This window comes from Bolinopsis microptera, chromosome 9, assembly GCF_026151205.1.
Source record: "Bolinopsis microptera isolate Bmic1 chromosome 9, MBARI_Bmic_1.0, whole genome shotgun sequence".
NCBI classification, from domain to species: Eukaryota; Metazoa; Ctenophora; class Tentaculata; order Lobata; family Bolinopsidae; genus Bolinopsis; species Bolinopsis microptera.
Genome location: NC_087080.1, coordinates 10,482,872 through 10,503,891, shown reverse-complemented (window position 1 = coordinate 10,503,891; position 21,020 = coordinate 10,482,872). Strand labels below are relative to the sequence as shown.

The following is a 21,020-nucleotide window of genomic DNA, read 5'->3' as shown; positions in this document are numbered from 1 at the left end:
TGTGATGCACGGTTGCTTTGACAATTGTGCTTTTGTTGCTTTGTAAAAAGGCGGAGTAAATTTGCACTGTCGCTCAATGATCTGAGTAGTAACAACTTCCTGAGATTCCGTCTTGGGTATTGAGCTGGCGGCGAACCAAAGTTATTTTTATACTAAACTAATTTCAATTATTTTGGCGCAAAACGTTAAATTTCACCCGATTTTGAGAGTTTGATATTTTATTGTGTATGTGACAAATGAACACCTCGATTTCACCTGATCTAAACTAATGAACTGTTATCCTTCATTCCAGATCTTATCAATATCGAAAAATTTGAAATATTTGGAACATTCCCATCTTCATGCCTTGTTTACCACTGAAAATCGAATGAAAGTTCATGTCACAAGATCTAAAGCTACAAAAAGTTTTGGGATCATCCATATTGAATTACCATTGTTCATCTTAAAACCAGGCACCTTAACAATGCTATACAGACAGCATTTTCCTTAAGAATTTCCCTACGAATTTATGGTATTTCAACCTTGATAACACATTACACAGCACAGCTTGAACAATTCCCGATTGTTAGGATAAAGGGTTAAGTAGCGATAATCAGTCGATTAGAGGCCCGGTGGAATTACCCGACAAATTTGCTATAAATTTGATTAAGTCGGTACTTAGTGCTCGGTTGGAGTTTTTAAGTATGAAGTAGGTCTGCGGTCTCGTGTTCATTGTACGTAAATTCTAATGAAATTTATAGAATGGCAAGTATTCCGGAGATTTGACCTTATATTTTAGGAGTACCACGGCGTGGAACTGATGCTGTGTTCATGTCAGTACTAGACATAGAAATAACTGATATTGACGGAGATTATGAGGGTGTCTTGGTACAGTATGGGCACTGGGCAGTGTCTGCTGAGTAACTGGCTTTTATATGTGGTGGCAGCAAAAACTGGATAAACCAACTTAGAAATACGTTCGATGTAAACTGTAAAGAGTAGGACCATTTTCGTGCTAGCTCTGGAGTTATGTAAAACCACTAAATGATTTGATTAGAAGAATGTTAAAGTCTCTGTTCCTCGAGTTCACCAAGGAGTGTGTCAACTTTGGTACATAATATTTATAGATTTAGCTTCCATAGTCGCACTAGTGGGTATTGTAATGACTGAAATTATCAAATAATTAATAATAATAAATAATAAATAATAATAAATAATGTATTACAGGATCATTAGGTTGATACTAAAATAACATCTCTATCGGCTCCAGGACTTAAACTCTATTTCGATTACATTATTAATTTAATGTGATAAGTCCATTAGATAGTACTAGTACTACCTTAAAGAATGCCTGCTTACGATCCTGAGATGCCTTTATAGCTTCATTACAGACCAGTGACTATATTAAAGGCGCCTTATAATTGATTATAATGACGACTTTGTAAAGGCATCTGTAAATAAAGCTATAAAGAGCTTCATTACAGACCAGTGACTATATTAATACCCACTGTGGATGCAAGATATAAATGGAAATCTGAGAATAATGAACCTTATGTTCGAAGTATTGCCGTATCGTGGTAGTTTATGCTTTCTTTCTTGCTGACTTGTTCTTAAAATTAGGATGAAAGTGTCTGCCTCAAGCGACAGAGGAACAATACCGGAAATTTAGTTACGTCTATCAAGGACGGTAAATATTCAAATACTTAATACGCAATATTGTCTTCACATAGTATATAAGTAGAATTATGTCGTATGATGAATGTAAAACTACTACTAGACACAGACTGAAGCTTTAAAAATTAAATGTGAATCCGGACTCTTATCAACTTTTAATATCAACGGTTCCGTGGAATTTAATCCCATATTTCATGGCCATGTGTGTCGCACTACTGTACCTAAATTCTTTCTGTGTAAAGTTTTCTGAAAGCAGTTTCTATTTTTCTGTCTTATTATTGCAATATTATGATACACATAGTTTTACTGTTAGCTACAAAATTTCAATCATGTTGTTATAATATTCAAAACATTCAGGTATTAAAATGCCTAGTGCTTTAAATTTAATGAAGAAAGAATTCTAGAAATTCTGTGCCGAAGTCTAAAATCTTAAAACCTGACGACAATCCTAGTATGCATAATACATATTCTTTGGATTAATAGCTTGGTTAAAATCATGCGTGGTTCTCAGAAATGCGAACGCCGCCACGTCCACGTATGCCAACATTCAGTTTAAATAATTTCTTCAGATTAAATTCAGATTAGATAATGTTTTCGCTAATTTTTCGAAAGTTGTTTCTCGTAAAATTTACTTAACGTAATTTAGTTAACATTTAGTACACTAACAACCTTGATATCAGGCTCGTTTTCAGGCATCAAGCGTTCAGTCTAATTTTAAGCTTTGTATTCACCACAATTGCAGTGGACTTGTGGATTTACCTGGCTGGCACTGGACAGGACTCTGTTACTCTGCAATGTAAAATTAGAAACTGTGCTTTGAATAACTGTGTAAAATTAGAAAATGTAGTCTGAAAACAGATTAGGTCATATTTAAACTAATTAAAACACCACACAGCTACTACTTTTGTTTAAAAGCTAAAACGTTAAGTCGTTAAAAGGAGAAACCACGTGTTAATTAATCTGAAGACAATATGAAGCCTGTAATCTGTATCCTAAATTTCAAACCGTTCCTTCTATTTGTGAAAAAATGTACAGACTACAGTTAGGTTAAACATGTTGACAGTTGACGGATCTAAAGAACCAAATGGTAAACCAATCTTATTTTTTTGGAAGATACTACTCTCATTGAGCTTGTCAGGTTTTGTCCATCTGTATCATTTAATCGAATTTAGCTGTGTATAATTTCCCTGCAATGAACTTGACCTAGAAAGTGCCTTCTTTACTTCTCTCTGCTGTCAACTGTTATCCACTGCCGTTATCGTGTTTTATCGTATTAAATTGTCAGTCTCTCATTCCCACATTCATTATCAGGCTTATCATAACAGCTGTCATAACTTATCTGTGAGTTCAAAGTTCATCAAATATCCGATTGAATCGCACACATTTTGGATATAATATCTCAGAAATGATACCAATTTAAATGGCTTCAATGTGTCCTTTCGTAACTACTATAAAAATGGGAATTATTATTTTTATGGAATTTCTTTTTATATATACGTGTATTTAATGAAAACAGAAACTGAGCTTTAGTCATAATGGCATTTTTGCCATCCGATCCGAGAAGTTAGGCTGAAATTTATAAATTTGCATATAAATGGAACAACCCTACCCTCGGGCCTGTCTTCAGTGGTCGTCTGAAAAAGAATTTACGATCACTTTTAGAACTATTTATAGTTTTATACGCAGCCTTTCAAGTTTTTGCAACCGCCGTACAAGCGTATAATATATATAATATATAATTGATATGCCTAGATTCTTTTTCGCGGCTACTTGACCAATACTGTATTCGAAAATTTTGTTCAAATTAGTGAATGGCGGTTCATCTCAGGATTTCGGACTTTTATTTGGGCCTTTGACCTAAATGAAGAGTTCCTTTGGTGAATTTTATTGGCTCCATATTTATTAGTCCGAGTGCCTTATCAAAGTCATGACCAACTGATTAAATCCTCATTCAAGTGAAAGTAGATGAAATGAACCGAAATTTTCCAATTACGGTTAAGGTTAGAAAAAAGAAAATGTTTCTGTTATGAGACGTCGATGGCCTGCCACCTTAATCTAAAGACCAAACTACCGTATCTTTAATATTCATTTTTGATCTCAATTTATATTTAATTTATATTTAAACGCACAATGTCATAATTAAATGTTTTATCTTTTTCAGAAAAAGACTGCTAATCCGTTAGCCTCATCCATGGAATCGTATAGCAAATCAGGTAAATACTCCTTCATTTCTTCCTTATCTCCTTCCTTTCATTTAACGCCCCTTATTGTACCTAGTAACCACCCCTCTAACTCCCCTTCTGACTAGTAACCACCCCTCTAACTCCCTTTCTGACTAGTAACCACCCCTCTAACTCCCCTTCTGACTAGTAACCACCCCTCTAACTCCCTTTCTGATTAGTAACCACCCCTCTAACTCCCCTTGTGACTAGTAACCACCCCTCTAACTCCCCTTCTGACTAGTAACCACCCCTCTAACTCCCCTTCTGACTAGTAACCACCCCTCTAACTCCCCTTCTGACTAGTAACCACCCCTCTAACTCCCCTTCTGACTAGTAACCACCCCTCTAACTCCCCTTCTGACTAGTAACCACCCCTCTAACTCCCCTTTTGACTAGCAACCACCCCTCTAACTCCCCTTCTGACTAATAACCACCCCTCTAACTCCCCTTCTGACTAGTAACCACCCCTCTAACTCCCCTTCTGACTAGTAACCACCCCTCTAACTCCCCTTCTGACTAGTAACCACCCCTCTAACTCCCTTTCTGACTAGTAACCACCCCTCTAACTCCCCTTCTGACTAGTAACCACCCCTCTAACTCCCTTTCTGATTAGTAACCACCCCTCTAACTCCCCTTGTGACTAGTAACCACCCCTCTAACTCCCCTTCTGACTAGTAACCACCCCTCTAACTCCCCTTCTGACTAGTAACCACCCCTCTAACTCCCCTTCTGACTAGTAACCACCCCTCTAACTCCCCTTCTGACTAGTAACCACCCCTCTAACTCCCCTTCTGACTAGTAACCACCCCTCTAACTCCCCTTTTGACTAGCAACCACCCCTCTAACTCCCCTTCTGACTAATAACCACCCCTCTAACTCCCCTTCTGACTAGTAACCACCCCTCTAACTCCCCTTCTGACTAGTAACCACCCCTCTAACTCCCCTTCTGACTAGTAACCACCTCTCTAACTCCCCTTCTGACTAGTAACCACCCCTCTGACTCCCTTTCTGACTAGTAACCACCCCTCTAACGCCTCTTCTGACTAGTAACCACCCCTCTAACTCCCCTTCTGACTAGTAACCACCCCTCTAACTCCCCTTCTGACTAGTAACCACCTCTCTAACTCCCCTTCTGACTAGTAACCACCCCTCTAACGCCTCTTCTGACTAGTAACCACCCCTCTAACTCCCTTTCTGACTAGTAACCACCCCTCTAACGCCTCTTCTGACTAGTAACCACCCCTCTAACTCCCCTTCTGACTAGTAACCACCCCTCTAACTCCCCTTCTGACTAGTAACCACCCCTCTAACTCCCCTTCTGACTAGTAACCACCCCTCTAACTCCCCTTCTGACTAGTAACCAACCCTCTAACTCCCCTTCTGACTAGTAACCACCCCTCTCACTCCCCTTCTGACTAGTAACCACCCCTCTAACTCCCCTTCTGACTAGTAACCACCCTTCTAACTCCCCTTCTGACTAGTAACCACCCCTCTAACTCCCCTTCTGACTAGTAACCACCCCTGTAACTCCCCTTCTGACTAGTAACCACCCCTCTAACTCCCCTTCTGACTAGTAACCACCCCTCTAACTCCCCTTCTGACTAGTAACCACCCCTCTAACTCCCTTTCTGACTAGTAACCACCCCTCTAACTCCCTTTCTGACTAGTAACCACCCCTCTAACTCCCCTTCTGACTAGTAACCACCCCTCTAACTCCCCTTCTGACTAGTAACCACCCCTCTAACTCCCTTTCTGACTAGTAACAACCCCTCTAACTCCCCTTCTGACTAGTAACCACCCCTCTAACTCCCTTTCTGACTAGTAACCACCCCTCTAACTCCCTTTCTGACTAGTAACCGCCCCTCTAACTCCCCTTCTGACTAGTAACCACCTCTCTAACTCCCATTCTGACTAGTAACCACCCCTCTAACTCCCCTCACCCAGGGAGCACGACACCTCGTGGAGGCTCAACCAGCTCGCGCGGTGGCGCTAAGAAGAGTGCTTCCCAAGAGAACAAGTTCGCTTTGGCGGGAACGTTAAACCTGTCCATCAAAGATGCGAAAAAAGATCAGTTCCGGTTAAGAAGGGTGAGTCGATATATATACATATCACCGGAGACTCGCGGGCGGAACAAAATATTGCACGCGCACGCGCGTGCAATATTTCATATGTCCCCGAGGGCGCTAGCCCGAGGAGGACATATTTTCGTATAGCACGGAGGGCCCATCGGGCCCGAGTGCTATACGATTTTTCCGCCCGCGGGTCGAGGTGATGTGGATTATATCCACCAGCGGGCGTATTACAGTTAATATATAATTTTATAAATAAACAATGGAGCTTGTATAAAAGTCAACTCTAGAAAAGGTCGCCACTAATTGTTGTAACCATGGTAACACGTCACGTGTTCAATGTAAGCCAATCATAAAGGGCTGTGTCGTATATAGGGGCTGGAGATGCACTGCATTCCTGGGCCGTGGGAATAATGAATGTAATGTCAGTGACGATGAATATCAATAATATAGGGGGATTATAGTGCTGATGTGTATTATGTAGTGTGTTATAATAACTTTGATATAAATCAAAGTATCATGTCATCTGCTCACGAGCTGCATGAGCAGCCCTACCGGACACAAAAATAAAATGTATATATTATAGTCAGTGTATTAAGGAATTTCACATGGAGACGATACAGAAACTGAAAATATTTTAGAGAACTCCGGGCTATATTGCTACTGGTCAAATTAAATGTCACTTGTTAGCGGGCTATATCATGAGCGGGCTGTAGAGATATCGGGTCCTTTGACAGCGGGCTGGTGAGAGCCCGCTATGCGAAAAAGCGCACGCTGGTGGATATAAGTCCATTTTAAACTTAAGCTCTACCAAGTCTAATGTTTGTTTCCTCTTGTATTGTTTGATATCGTCAGCTCTATTCATAGTCGAATATCTAAAGTTTTTTAACTGATCGTGAAGATAACTACCAAGTTAGGGTGGGGTTAGTTTTGAATGTTTGAGGTGGTTAAAACTGGGGACAGGGTTGGGTGATTGTGGGTGGTAATTGCGAAAGAGCAACGCTTATCAAATTATCCCACAAGGAAAGTGTCCTTTTTGAATCTATTTGATGCCATTTTCCTCCAGTTTTTCCCTCGTCGTGAGAAAAAGAGTTTAAAAAACTTTTAACTCCCGAACATCACAAACACTTTCTCCACCCTGAATTCTAATTAATTCTCCCTCTCCTCTGTGGTATTACATCATGCTAGAGAGTTCTCTTTACAGTTCTCCTTGTTTGTGTGGTTACCCGTTATTTGTACTAGCGGTAGTAAAGCTCGTACCACATCCTGCTTTTACCACGTTTATCTACTTTATACATTTATCTGTACTGAGAACCATTTCATCTACCTCAACTAATAGTAATGGCTCTGAGGCGTACAGTGTAATCATGATACGCCCTGAGATGATGATAGATATGGATCATTTAATATCTGCTAACTTCTATTTGCCGCTCGTTGATTATAATGATCATATTATGTCGGAGTTATAGTGGTAAATTGCAGCAGGTTTTAATGTCTACTTGGTTCTTTGTTCCGGTTCTAAGATTCCAGCTATTTTAGATATTCTAGCTATTTCAGACGTCCAAGCTATTATTTTAGATATTCTGACCTTCTTTTGGTGATCTTGTGTATAGAATAGTTTTACTTCTCGGAAAACACCATTCAACTGTATTTGGTATAGCATCAAAGTGAAATTGCTTATGCGGCAAGCTGTTAAAAGCGAAATGTTTCCCGTTGTAAAGATGTCTTAAAGTGAAATGTTTCCCCGTTGGAAAGACATCTTCACGTGAAATATTATTTAGAGGTACAGCACATCTTCACGTGAAATATTATTTAGAGGTACAGCACAGCTAACGGGCTGCCACCTGGGATTGACGAGGAAGGTTCAACAGCTTATATGAATAAGGTATGAACCGTGTGTGCACGCTACCCCGCTGTGTGTAAGCAAACCGTTTGGAGACCTTGAAATGTTAAATATTTATCATGGAGTTTAATGCTCCTGAAAATAATGATTTAGGAATAAGTATGCTCTCAATAATGTTGAGAAAGTAATGATTCCAGTTTGCAATTGTAAGCTAAGTGTATAACACTATTTTCATTATATAACGTACAGGTTGAGAGTTGTAAAATTGCATTCAAGTCTACATTCTTAGTAGCTTTATTTGTGTAAAAATCGATTAAAGAAAATTACATGACTTAAGAAAGGGGAAAGAAGTTAGAAATAAAATTGGAACCAACAAGCCGCCACAAAATCAGTTGTCTGAACATGGAACCAGGGTAGATAATGTAGTTATTGACCACTAGCATTATCCCTTAACCGGTATGGCAGGTATGCTGATTGAGAGAGAGCTGAAAGCTCCTTTTTTATTACACTTCTGTTGCTATGAGTTAGCTTTTGGGTAAGAAGCAGTGACGTTGAAATGTTGGATTTGTTATGATAGGGGTTGTTTAAAAAACTCTTATTCCTTTATACTGTTTTAAAGGCCATAGAAGCATCCGAACCAGCCAAACAAATTTCAATCGTATGTCTTTTGCGGTTTTCACGGAAAGTAGCGTTAAAGTTAAATAATGTCGTGGTGTTACCCCGGTGTTACTCAATCCATCCTTTTCCTGGTACAAACATTATTACAGTTTATAAAATTAACTAAACTAAATTAAAAACAAAATATTCCTAAAGGTTCCAGAATGGAAAAATAAATTTATTAGTGTTGTCTAAAGAGCCAAATGATAAACCAATCTTATTTTTAGGAAGATACTAATCTCATTGGGCTTGTCACCTTTTGTCCATCTATATTCTTTATTATAATGGTATCTATTTATAATTATATACAGTAAGATTACAGCTGCATAGAGTCTGAGTAGTGAGTACTCCTTGTACTGTTGCTTAGTGAGGATCTGAATAATTTAGCGTTACTTTTCGAAAAGTAACGCTCGCGCTGAATTTTCTTCACTATCAAAAGATTCTCGACATCATTCAATAACGTATCTATTGATAATCAGCATTAATCCTCATCAATACACCAAGGACTAAGTTGTCATCACTTGGTAGTTTTCAGAATATGAATCATAACCATGACGTTATATTCTTCTCAAGCTTCTTCGCATTGTTCGCTGTACAATTCTTGATTCTGAAAGTAAAGATACACAGCGAGGTGTCGTACGTAACAAACTACTGATAACTATAAGTGATAAGAGAGCTATTAATATATTCTAGCAGCATTAAGCCCGGTGATACAAATTGTAAGAATTGGTAAAAACGTTTACGCTGAGCTAATTTTTATTGCTAATTTGTTGTTATTAAATGTCTTTTTCATTCGTTTTAATTTGTTTCTTTTTTAAGCCATGATATCATTCGTCTGATAATATGATTTAGACTCTCCAAATTAAATCACACAAGCTCAAATTTAAAATTTGAATTTTAAGTTAGAAGATTTATTTTCTACAGAAGCCTTTATAAATTTCAGAAGTAAACCTGTGAAGATAAATTGGTTCGCCGGAAAACGGATATCCGTCGTTCATTCAAAATGAATTTTTAGATGCAACGGTTGGACCCCTGCGGAAGTGTTTTCTGTCATAAAATATTATTTCGCATCCTGCTCCCATGGGAATATTTTAAAACATAATGACTGCTTACGATAGCAACGTACGATATATTTGGTAAATGTACGGATTGATCTTGCTCTCATCTTTCCCTAGAAATAAAGTAAACAATTAAAATTCCGTGAAAATTTTAGGTTAACAACTTCCGTCTTCAAACTGAGGTTTATAATATGCATAGCACATTTTAAAGCAGTAGGACTGTGTTTAGTCATCGTAACCCCAAACATTTCCCTCCATCTCTCGTTTCTTGTGGGTTACAAATCCGAGCTCCTGAATGTCTCCCCCACGATGATTCAAGTTTAATCTTACCAACATCACAACCTGCTTAATAACCTGTGTCTAATTAATCCCTCCTCCAGCTCCAGTACATCCTACTCCCTCTGCCACTGTACATACTGTATCCTCCTGCGCTCTGGTGAGCTGTTCTCATTCGTACAACAGAGCCCCCGCTACTACTGATCTACTTACTACCCCACTACATTACCAGTCCTGGTATAATAATTAATTAATTAAATTAAACCAGGACATTACCAGGCCAGTTATCCAGTGACTAGTACACAGTGACCTCTGACTTCCACTTAAGATCTCCTGTAAAACAGCTGAGACTTAGTTGGCCGTATGAGAAATCTGCGGCTCTCTCCACAACGTATAACGTGTCGTGATGTAATGGCATTTTCTTCGTGTATTTGATATTTTCAACAATTATCTAGCAATGGGATGGAGACTGGTTGATTTGTAAAATTGTAAACAGTTTCTTGTGTTTGTCACCAGACCTCGAAATTCTTTTCTGAAGTAATGTTAAGTCACACCTTTACTTTCATTATCGTCACCGTGATATTATATTGTTGAATTGGCACTGTCACCTTGTTGACACTTTCGTTCGTGGAGATTGCCGTCTTCTTCTATTTTATAAGTTCCTATCTCACCTTTAGGTAGGAACTCTAATCTATATCCAGTCTATATCTAAGGGATCTAACTTCTATACATACCAGCCATTTTAAACTTTCCTTCATTAGTCCCTATCTAGTATCTAGTCTACATTAGTATATATTACAGTTCCTATCTATAGTTCATTAGTTCCTATCTAGTATCTAGTCTAGATACTCCAGTCACCTATTAGCAATCCACCGCATGGCTAATTCGACATGTTAAAAGCCCCCTAAATTACAGACCCATCACCTCACACAGGCACTACCTGGAACGGTGTGTATATCATATGTCTGGGAGAGGGTCTATGTAGTGCCCCTGTGTCCCTGTGTAGTACGTGAGGTCTGTAGTGCAGTGCTAGAGGGTGCAGCTTCAGTTCCCTGGTAATCTTCAGCTTGGGAACAGATGTTTTGTTTGTGGTACAGCCCCTGTCCCTATGTCCTATGTGTCCCCTGTGTCCTATGTGTTCCAACTTCCATATATCCCTGTGTCCCATGAGGATATCATGTGTTAAGGTCGGGTACAGCTCCACTACCGGCCCCACCCTCTCCCAGCTATCTAACAGTTGTTGTGTTTGTGTGTTCAGCTGTTGAATTACAGAGTTGTTGCAGCAGGGGGGATATTGGAGACTTACATCATCACACTAAGCAGTGTGGTCGTCAGATTCACTTTGCTACCGAACACATTTGCAGGGTTGCATGTCTCGGGTTCAGATTGCTGCAACATAATATTATGACATAATGACACTGCATATTATTCTCTGTAACAGTGGTCAGAGTCACTAGTGAGTCAGTGACTGTAGTCTGTAACTGATCCGCGTTTCTGAGACTTTCAGAATAGCTTGTGCTTGGTGTCTTCTGCTTTATTACCTCTCGACGTCTGGGCCAATTTGCTGATAATCTGAGATACTTTAATATTACCCATGAGGATAATCTTGACTGTCTCGATATTATCTACTGGTTGTGTCAATCCTTGTTCCGTAGCTGTGGCTGAAGTGATGACTTAAATATAGATGTTAAAAGCAGTGGATCTACCCCTGACAATAAAGAAATACTCACCGACAATAAAGAAATACTCACCGACAATAACTGTCTCAAGCTCGCGGACAGTATCTACTATCTTCCTCAAACCATTATTCTTGGAGGGGTTATATTGGGCGATCTTGCTCTGTGACAATGGCTGTCTCATTATCCGACAAATTGCAAGAAACTGGTGCAATGTTAACATTGTCATTCCCTTTTTATCGTTAACTCTGATACGCCCCAGGGCCCAGGCTGTTGTGTGTGACTGTGACGTCATAACCATAGTGCTCCTTTCTAAATTCTTTTGTTTACTGTTTACTCCCAACATGCTCTCTCTCTCTCTCTCTCTCTCTCTCTCTCTCTCTCTCTCTCTCTCTCTCTCTCTCTCTCTCTCTCTCTCTCTCTCTCTCTCTCTCTCTCTCTCTCTCTCTCTCTCTCTCTCTCTCTCTCTCTGAAGACTTTTCTCTGTTTCCTAGCTTTTGTGAAGCTTGTTAACTAACTCTGACCGAGAGCGATTGTCCAATAACAATAGTCTGAACATTACATCTGTTATTTTTGGGCAATGTCCGTTACTTTTCATTGTTTGCTCTGCTGAGTGTTGGGTTATGGACTGTGAGGGAACATTTTGTTTCGTTAATGCTGCTAGATCTAAGTAATTTAGTCCCGATAGTAAATAGTAATATCGTCAATTCTCCACCAAGTCGGTGTTGGTGTTCCTTGATCGCTCTGACGTTTCCCTGTCCAATATTCTCCCTACAATTTAATGATATGGACACAATTATTGGCAGTAATTGGGTCAATATTAGAGCATTCCAGCTAAATGGCAACCTGCCAATTACCCACACTCCTCCAATATTGACACTCAATAGCTCCTTCAATCTCTGTACGTGATATTAGATTGGCGGAGTCATATCCCGCACCTACCTTTAACTCCGTATCATTCGACCCTTGACAAAATCACGAGGAAATAGATACGTATTACGTCCGCAGTGTGTGCTTAATGTGATTGTTCGTGAATTGCTTCAGGTAGTTTAAATTTGATTTGCCCTCTTGTGATCTCGGAGTGTATGAAAGTGTTTACATTAAATTGGGAGGTAGCCGTTACGAGTTATAACCCGTGGTTTTTCTTTCCTGCCCGCACGTCACGAAGAGTCTAGTGTGATGATGAGTTTTCTTTAGTTCAGTGTATTTGATATAAGTGTTTTGGTTAAGTTTATCATGGTAAAATACGCCGGTATAGTCTATTGTTGTTGTAAACATTCCTCTTTGCTTTTATTGTGTGTGTTTTTACCTTTATTTATTCTCGTATTTTTCACCACGGGATTCTCTCTCGAAAAACTTGAAATGGTGTGTTAATTACGTTAAAAAAAGTAATTTGTACGTGCTTGTTATGTGCATAATCAACCACTTTTAATTACATGCTGTTGAAAGGATAGTAATGTAAATACTTCTTATTTGTTTTTCAGTATAGAGTAATTTTAAACTCCTCTTGTTCGCAGTAGTTATTCAAATTATAGAGTTCTTTGTTTGCCTTAATTAAATGACTTTCATAAATATAGGGGTTTTGGTGCACTGCCAACAATGCAGCCGCTTTTTAGTGCCATCAAAATGCCGCTATCGTCGTTATTCAATCTTTCAAAACACTGTTGTTTTTCTTGGCAACATTCCAAGGGAATAAATTGACTTGAGAAAATGATTTCCCATAGTCCATTTATTAGGCCTTACATCGGAATGTGGTACCAAGCATGATGACAATAACATTAAGGCCCTGAACGTTACATTCAAGCTCCAAAGCGCGTAAATAGAATAGTTATTTGCCTCACCGCTAATCATTGTATTTATTCAATTTCATAATAATAATTTTTGTTTGATATTGGCATTTATAATACTCATTGTATTGCGTTGCTATAGTTGACCCCAAAGAAAGCAAGATGAGCGCCACAACAATGTCACAAATGGTCTCTACCAACAACTCACGACTGTCACAGATGGTGAGTCTATAATATGATTTTCAGCATGTCTTCAACTTATCAAGACACAGTTGTGTCGTATTTTGATGCTTTCAATGCAAGGTTAATGTTAATATGTTTGCAATTGAATTTTTGAATATGGTGCAATCGATTTTCGAATCTTTCCCTGAGAAAAATTAAAACTCTCAGAACCAATATAATATTACTTAATCTATTATACGTAGAGTTTTACTAATATGTAGATCTCTGCGGGCCATGTGAGCATTTTTATCTCGACCATGCCAATACGCAATGTATTACATGTAAGACACCATAGAGCGTTAATGTTCAAATGTTAAGCTGAAAAAGCATTGTAAATATTCTTCAGGGCTTGGTGAGTTGGTTAATTAAATTCACGTTCGAACAAGAGGGCACCTGGCCTTCTTGAATATTCCACGCGTGGCCATTCTCAGCTCGCGTACCTGAAGCATCCTTTAAAAATAAACTAAATAACTTCACAATTAAGTTACATTTAAAACTGTTTATAAATTAAAACTATTGTACTGAAACGTGACAGGGTCTAACGTTTCAATAGCAACACGGAGTCAGTCACTTTGGACGCGGAATGGAATTTATGCAAATTGGATGCGGATAAGCTTGTGCAAACTTCAGTTATTTTGTTGAGACTGTCGCGAGATCATCTTTCTATGGATGAAATTCTATAACTTATAAAATGATTAAGGTGACTCTACTAAATTGAATTCTACAAATACCTTGGTGAAATTATGGTTAATTAAATATTTATGTTTTCGCCTTCTCACTCAGTCACCGTTTGAGCATACCTTGATAACCCTTAAATTTACATTTTGTATCGGTTGTATCTTCTAGCCGTCTTATTATAATTATAGCCAGGGACATTGTCATATCTTTATTATTATCTTATCAGCGTGAAAGTGATACAGAGCAATGATCTAGAATTCAGAATACTTTGGATAATGAATTAATAGATAGATGTATTGATGAAAATTAATTTTTCCCAGGGCGAGCTGGTGCGTCGACTATATCTAACCGCACTTGGTGGTTACCCTGGAATTTCATCCACGTTTTTTATCATACCCGATAGTTTGACTCAGGCAATTATCAATAACCCTCTGGCTCTATTTTTATAAAAATGTTACGAAAAAAGTAATGACCTAAAAATACCAAGTTAGTATCAACGACATTATCATTACTCATCAGTCATTAAAGAAAGTTTCAGACGGGATTTAGCTAATCTGTGTTTTTTGTTGCTCGGTGTCTGGTTAATTGTACGGCGCAACATTAAACGGGCGCATCTGTTGTATCTGATTAGCTTGGTAACTTGATCTAGACAGAGAAGGGGCGCAACTGTCGGCTGCCAATTATACACGTTAACAACCTCGTCGTAAGGAGAGATAACCCCACCTTAACCTCACTTGACCTCACCCTCCTTGAGCAGCTGAGGTTACGTTTTCAGACTAACTGTTGTACTAAATGTTGCGATAACTTTAGTAAATTTTCTAGTTTAGTCAGTAGTTACTGTGTGATGTAACGTGCACTAATTATTATATTATGCAGTTAAATTACTTATATCATTGTGATTTAACCTACTTGTAAGTTGAAATTAGCTAAGTTGTTTGGATCACTCACTGAGTCATGTAGTCAACATGTGTTGACATTGAAAAGTGATTACTTGATGTTATGACAAAACTGTAATGCTAATTTTGTAAGTTCTAGGGTGTGGTGTAACGTAGCAAAATTGTTGGTGGTCGAAGAAACGGAAATATTTGACCATGAGATTTCAAATACCGAGTTAAAATTCTTCTAAGATAACGTAAATAATCTTAATTGACGGTGGATTATGCTCATATATTATGAAAGAAACTGAAATATTTGACCATGAGATTTCAAATACCGAGTTAAAATTCTTTTAAGCTAACTTAAATATCTTAATAATAATTGAGGGTGGATTCTATTATTGCTCATAAATATTTGACCAAGAAATTTCAAATACCGAATTAAAATTCTTTTAAGATAACGTAAATAATCTTAATTGAGGGTGCGTTATGCTCATAAACATTTAATTTGCCCATGAGATTTCAAATACCAAGTTAAAATTCTTTTAGATAACTCAAATAATCTTAATCAACAGTGTGTTATTCTCATAAATGGAATGTTGTGGTTGAACGACCCACAAATGTATTAATGTGCCCAAACACAAATCGGTGAATAAGCACATCTCCCCAAAAGACATGCCAACTGTTGAACTAGCCGGGAAATTGTAAACAGTTATATAGACTGTAGAATGTAAAGTGTTAACTATCTGGAACAGATCGGTATTCGTCCTCCAACCAGTGGACACCGGTCGTGACAGTGATTACTGATTAGACATGTTTTAAAATTTACAGGTGTGCCACGGCCTCTCGGGTGGCGAATTAATTGCCCAGCAGTTATTTTCTCATTATATTTTAACGTTGCATGAACGGGGAGATTAGGAACTTACTTTCGTTGCGACCTGTCCGGTTCATGTGATATTTGGCTCTGATCAAACTGTTTAATCCGTCTCCTTTCACTATATTTCACTATATTTCACTACTACGTTTGTCCAATTCAATCCGTCTCAGGTGATTGTTTTACCGAATTTTTCTAACATAACGGAGAAGTAGAATTTTCTCTTTTATTGATTGAGAATATCTTGCGGTCTAAGCACTTATAATGTCGCGTTTTTGCAATATTTTTATTAATATATGTTTTAGCATAGTTTCATGCAGTGTAAATCTGTTTTTCCTTTATCTGCCAAGTGCCAATACAGTTGAATATATTGTGCTTCCCGGAAACAATTTGAAGTCGTCATAGAATATCTGTAACGCTTTACGAGACATATTTCTAGTAGATTATATCAGACAGTAAGAACACGGGATACTTCGTTCGAAAGTTTGACGTTGTTGTCTAATTTCAATGCGGTTCTAATTAAAGTGATGTTTGATAATATCGGAATTAAGTTTTTAATAGTATCTTCTCAAACTCTGTTCCAAATAGATCGCACAAGGTATCACAGTACCACAAAGTTGAGAAGTTTCTAATTTAAACCTTTCATTTCCTTGCCAACTATTTTATTTTCCTCTCACAGCATGTGATCGTTGTCAAGCAACATGTTTTCCTGTAGATCCCCAAGTTGCGGCCTAACTCCTGCTCATCAAATGAATATTCATTTGATAGAACTTTCAAACCCAACCACGGCCGGATAATCACTGACCAGGAAGCATTTTAAAAACAACAAGCTGCAAATCACGTCACAGACAGCAACCTAATACGTCAAACACCAAACAAATCACTAAAATCCCTCCTTATTTCCTGATCTCCTCCTTGATTTAAGTGATCGTGTTTTACAGCCCACCCTCTCCCTCTCTCTCTCTCTCTCTCTCTCTCTCTCTCTCTCTCTCTCTCTATCTCACTATCTCACTATCTCCCACCCTACCAGCTCTAACATGTCTGAGAGTGTCTGCTGACACCTGATTTAACCAGCTACTCCCCCGGGCTGAAAGTGTGAGATGTACCACCTGTAACCTCCCTTACCTGCTCCCCGCTGCTGCACCCGGGACATTGTAAACAAACACACGCTCTCTCTCTCTCTCTCTCCGGGGAAATAAATCACTACAGCTGTCAGATCATTGGGTTTGGTTGGTCACGTGGGTAATTGGAGGGATTTCATTGGTTGTTGCTATGGTTACGTTGTTTCTATTTTTGATGGTGATGAGCTTGTACAAAACATGGTTTGCTATTTTGTGGACTGTTTGATGTTTTTAGGCCGGGATTTTTACAAAGAATTTTAATTTCTCTCTGGCCCTCAGACACGGACCGTGAATCTGATTACTGCGGTAAATTTGTTACTTTGTGTCTATGTATTCGAATTAAGAAAGTCTCGTAAATGTCACTTTCTCGTTTACGGCAAGACTCAGAAGTAAAAAGCAAAAGAAATCCAATATTGAGAATTCGAATGTCTTTGTCTCCAAATTTGGATAAAAGTAATCAGGTACGCCCAATAATTCCCTCACAATGACCTTCATAGTTACAATAACCCTCACAGTTACTCAATGTGCAGATATATTTACATATACCCTGTAAAATTCCAAATTCTGTACAGAACTACAGAACTATACCGAATAATGCGGCCTACACTCGACTGGCTCTAGTTTTAAACTCACTTTGTTCACCAACCTCCACTATTGTCTGAACTTGCTTCACCAACCTCCACTATTGTCTTGTTTTCTGCTTTCTGTTAAGGTATGATCGTGCGGAAGGGTGGTGCTGTATTTGTGTCCGCTGTCTCGTCAGGGTTTATAGTCAGGTCGAGCTATTGTCTCCTAGTTGTTGATCCAGGATAGTAAATAAAAGTTGATCCAGGATAGTACAGTTCTCACGTGAGATTCGCTTTGTTGTTAAATTGTGGGGACCATTTTGTCAATTTTTTGTCGTAAGTGGATCCGGGTCCACATTTGACAAAAATCAACCCCCATATCCGCCCTTCCTTTTCACACACATGGTCATGTTCTACTCAACAAACAAATTATAATCTCTATCTCTTATTTGGGTGTGCTGCATGATGTTTTGACCTATTTTTGGTAAAAGTGTGGCTCTCACACCACGTGTCCCAACACGCACTCCTGATCCTGAACTACTCAACACAAAGTTACAATCTCTGGTGTGTGTCTGTTCGTCGTGTTCTCCTACATCAGCTCTATCTCTTATCTGTGCAATAAGACATTGCTATCTCTTATCAACATCCTTATTCCTTATATTATTATCTGTTCAATGTCGTACGATTCTGGCGATTATAATAGTAAAATCTCTTTTGTTATCAATGTCCTTATCTTTTGTTTTTATAGGTGGATCAATGAATAATCGCAGGCTCCCATTCTCTCATTCTCCCATTCTTTGCAACGCCTCCAATCCCCGCTATTGTCCTGTTACATGTATTAATAGTCAATCTCCATCCTTTTTGTTGACATTGTCCCTTTGTTGTAGTGTATTGACCGGCAGATTACGTCAATTGTTGTTGCTCAGTTTCCGCTTTATTACACCTCACTGCCCCGACACGCTTAAAAACTTTTAGTAATCACATTGAAGGAGACAGAAGTAAGTCTGTAACTGAGTAAAAGTGAGGTTGTAACTGTCGTTACAGAGTTACAGCGGGAGATCTTCGATAATAGAGTCGGAGACGAGATGTACTGATATTGTATTGCACTGTATAGCTTATATTACAGCGATCCTATGAGTCAATGTTTATTGTTCTGTGAACAGTAATCTAGCTTCCTTCTATCCTGTAACCTCGTGTAGATTGTGCGAGTTAGATTACTATTCTGTTTAAAGGTTGACTCGAATTAATGTTGATTTTAAATTTATGTTATAAGGTTTTGCGAATTAATATTGTTAACAAATCTGTGCTTAATTCGGATGTACTTTTAGTGCTACACACCCTCATGCACTCTTATAAGTAACTAAATCTTGTTTAACAGTGACAGAGTGACATTTAACTTAAGTAATTAACTTTTTATTTAACTTGATTCCTGCATAGCACAAGTCTTACTGGTGAATCCTTTTACTATATCGTAATTCTGTATATTGTGGGTCGTAATTCTTTTACACTTAGGTTGTGATTAGTTTTTTTTTGCAATTTGTCATGAATGTCAATCCATTGTAGGATGTTCATATACTCACAATACCCATAGATACTCATATATTCCTGCACGTGCGTTGAATCAGAATGGATCATATCGCACGTGCTCCTGCTCCTCGATAATATCTAGTTTATCACGTGTAATTGTATGATGGTGCCATAGTTACCCCGTTACACTAGATACAGATAATCAGATATGCGAGTGTGTACTATAATTTGGTAAAGGGGCCGGTAACATTGATTCCACATTACCCTTACTCAATCAGTATCATTACTTGTTTTTGCTTTGGTTTCTCTTCATTTGCTTGATACTTAGAGTTTAGCGTGCGTAATATTGCAGCTGTGACCTGATTAGGGCAAACTTTGATTAGATGATGATTTACGGGCCGTACAGATTCCTTTTATTCATTTTCTCTTAGCTTCACTTCGTTTGTTTTTATAAATAGCTATTTTGTTGCTTATTTGTCCTGATTTAAATGATTTTATCGTTCATAAAGACCTTTAAAAAGCTTTGATATGACCTCCCAGACCTTTGAGATTCAATTTTAGCGGTTAAGTGTCCGTCACCATTTGCCGCAATTTACCATTAAAATTTGGCGATGTGTCCCAATTATACAGACACTGCACAAACGCTTTTAGCAACTTAATGGATTTACAAAGAAGAAAGTTGCAAAATCCCCCGCCGCCGGCTGGCGGATTGCTTGATATCCCGAAGAAGTAATTAAATCCTAATTTTACTAGTAGCCTAGAATAATCGGCTGTTGTTTGAGCCGTGTCCAATCATTCTGAACATGTAGCAGTCTTGACAGTCTTTAGTCTGTAGGACTAGGAATGGGACTCTCGAAGGATATAATTCCTGCATTCAGATCCGACTTCTGCATATTTCTGTGTCAATAACTACCTGGCATTATTGGTCTAACAATTTGCTTATGTTATTTTTTGCCTTGTTTATACTTTTTTCCTTCAAGATCTCTAGTACAGTCCTTACCGGAACTAGTTTTGTAATTTGAATTTCAATGAAGCTTTCTCACCTTTTTAACTATATCAACTCGATCAAGTGCAGACATAATGAATTATCTGTTGACATTAATAGGGTCAAGCCATTCGTGATCTAATTTGAACAACTGAAATAAAATTGTATCGTTGATAGAAGTTGCAGAGTTCACTAGTTCTGGTTTTTAGTCAGCTGTTTAACGAGTGAATAATGAGGGCACCGCTCAGTAAAGTTGATATTTTTATCCGGTTTCTGAGGATCTGAGTCGAACAATAAATTGTCAAGTCGTTGTATTGGGATATAATTGGCCTTGTTCTCGATATAATTTCTGACATTTCGATCCCTTAACTTAATTTTCCTGGCACGTTAACTTGACTGATTTATGCAGAAAAAGCTTTTTGTTAAGGTAGCATCTCAGGTTAAGTATAAACTTCTGGAATGTTTCTCTTTCGTCATCCTTTTTTGCTTATATTTCCGCTTTCAAATAATCTCCATTGAGCGTAGTTTTGGGTTCCTGCCAAGCATTCATTGTCTAAAATACCAAGGTATTTGGTAACATTTAGATCGAGCTAAACTATTCTTAATACCAAGCAGCCCCCAAATCATAATCCTCCTCTCAGTCGTACTCAGCCGCTCTTGGAATGTTATCCAGTTTGTTACAACCAGCACTTGCTTGCTTCACAAAGAGTTTGCTGCAGGCTTATGAGTATTGTAAAGATCTTTAAAATACTCATCAGCCTGCAACAAACCCTCACTGCAACCCGTTATTAAACTGTTAACATGAAATACTACGGTCACCTAAATGGTACTTGCAGCTAGCTAGACAGACATGACAAGCGCTCTCTCCCCTCATAACTAGTGTATGATTATAGATATTATCTGTGCTACTCTGACAATGAAGTTGTGTCTG

General features: G+C 38.3%; 1 protein-coding gene across 2 annotated transcripts in view; it reads left to right on the top strand.

Annotated features, from left to right (window-relative positions):
• The window catches only part of LOC134820800 (anillin-like), a 59,018-nt gene that overhangs the window by 19,243 nt on the left and 18,755 nt on the right, over positions 1 to 21,020 (top strand). For both annotated transcript variants that reach the window (XM_063831431.1, XM_063831430.1), the window contains exons 14-15: positions 3,815 to 3,866; positions 5,820 to 5,962. In XM_063831431.1, the coding sequence (XP_063687501.1) occupies positions 3,815 to 3,866; positions 5,820 to 5,962 (195 nt within the window). The remainder of the gene's footprint in view (positions 1 to 3,814; positions 3,867 to 5,819; positions 5,963 to 21,020) is intronic.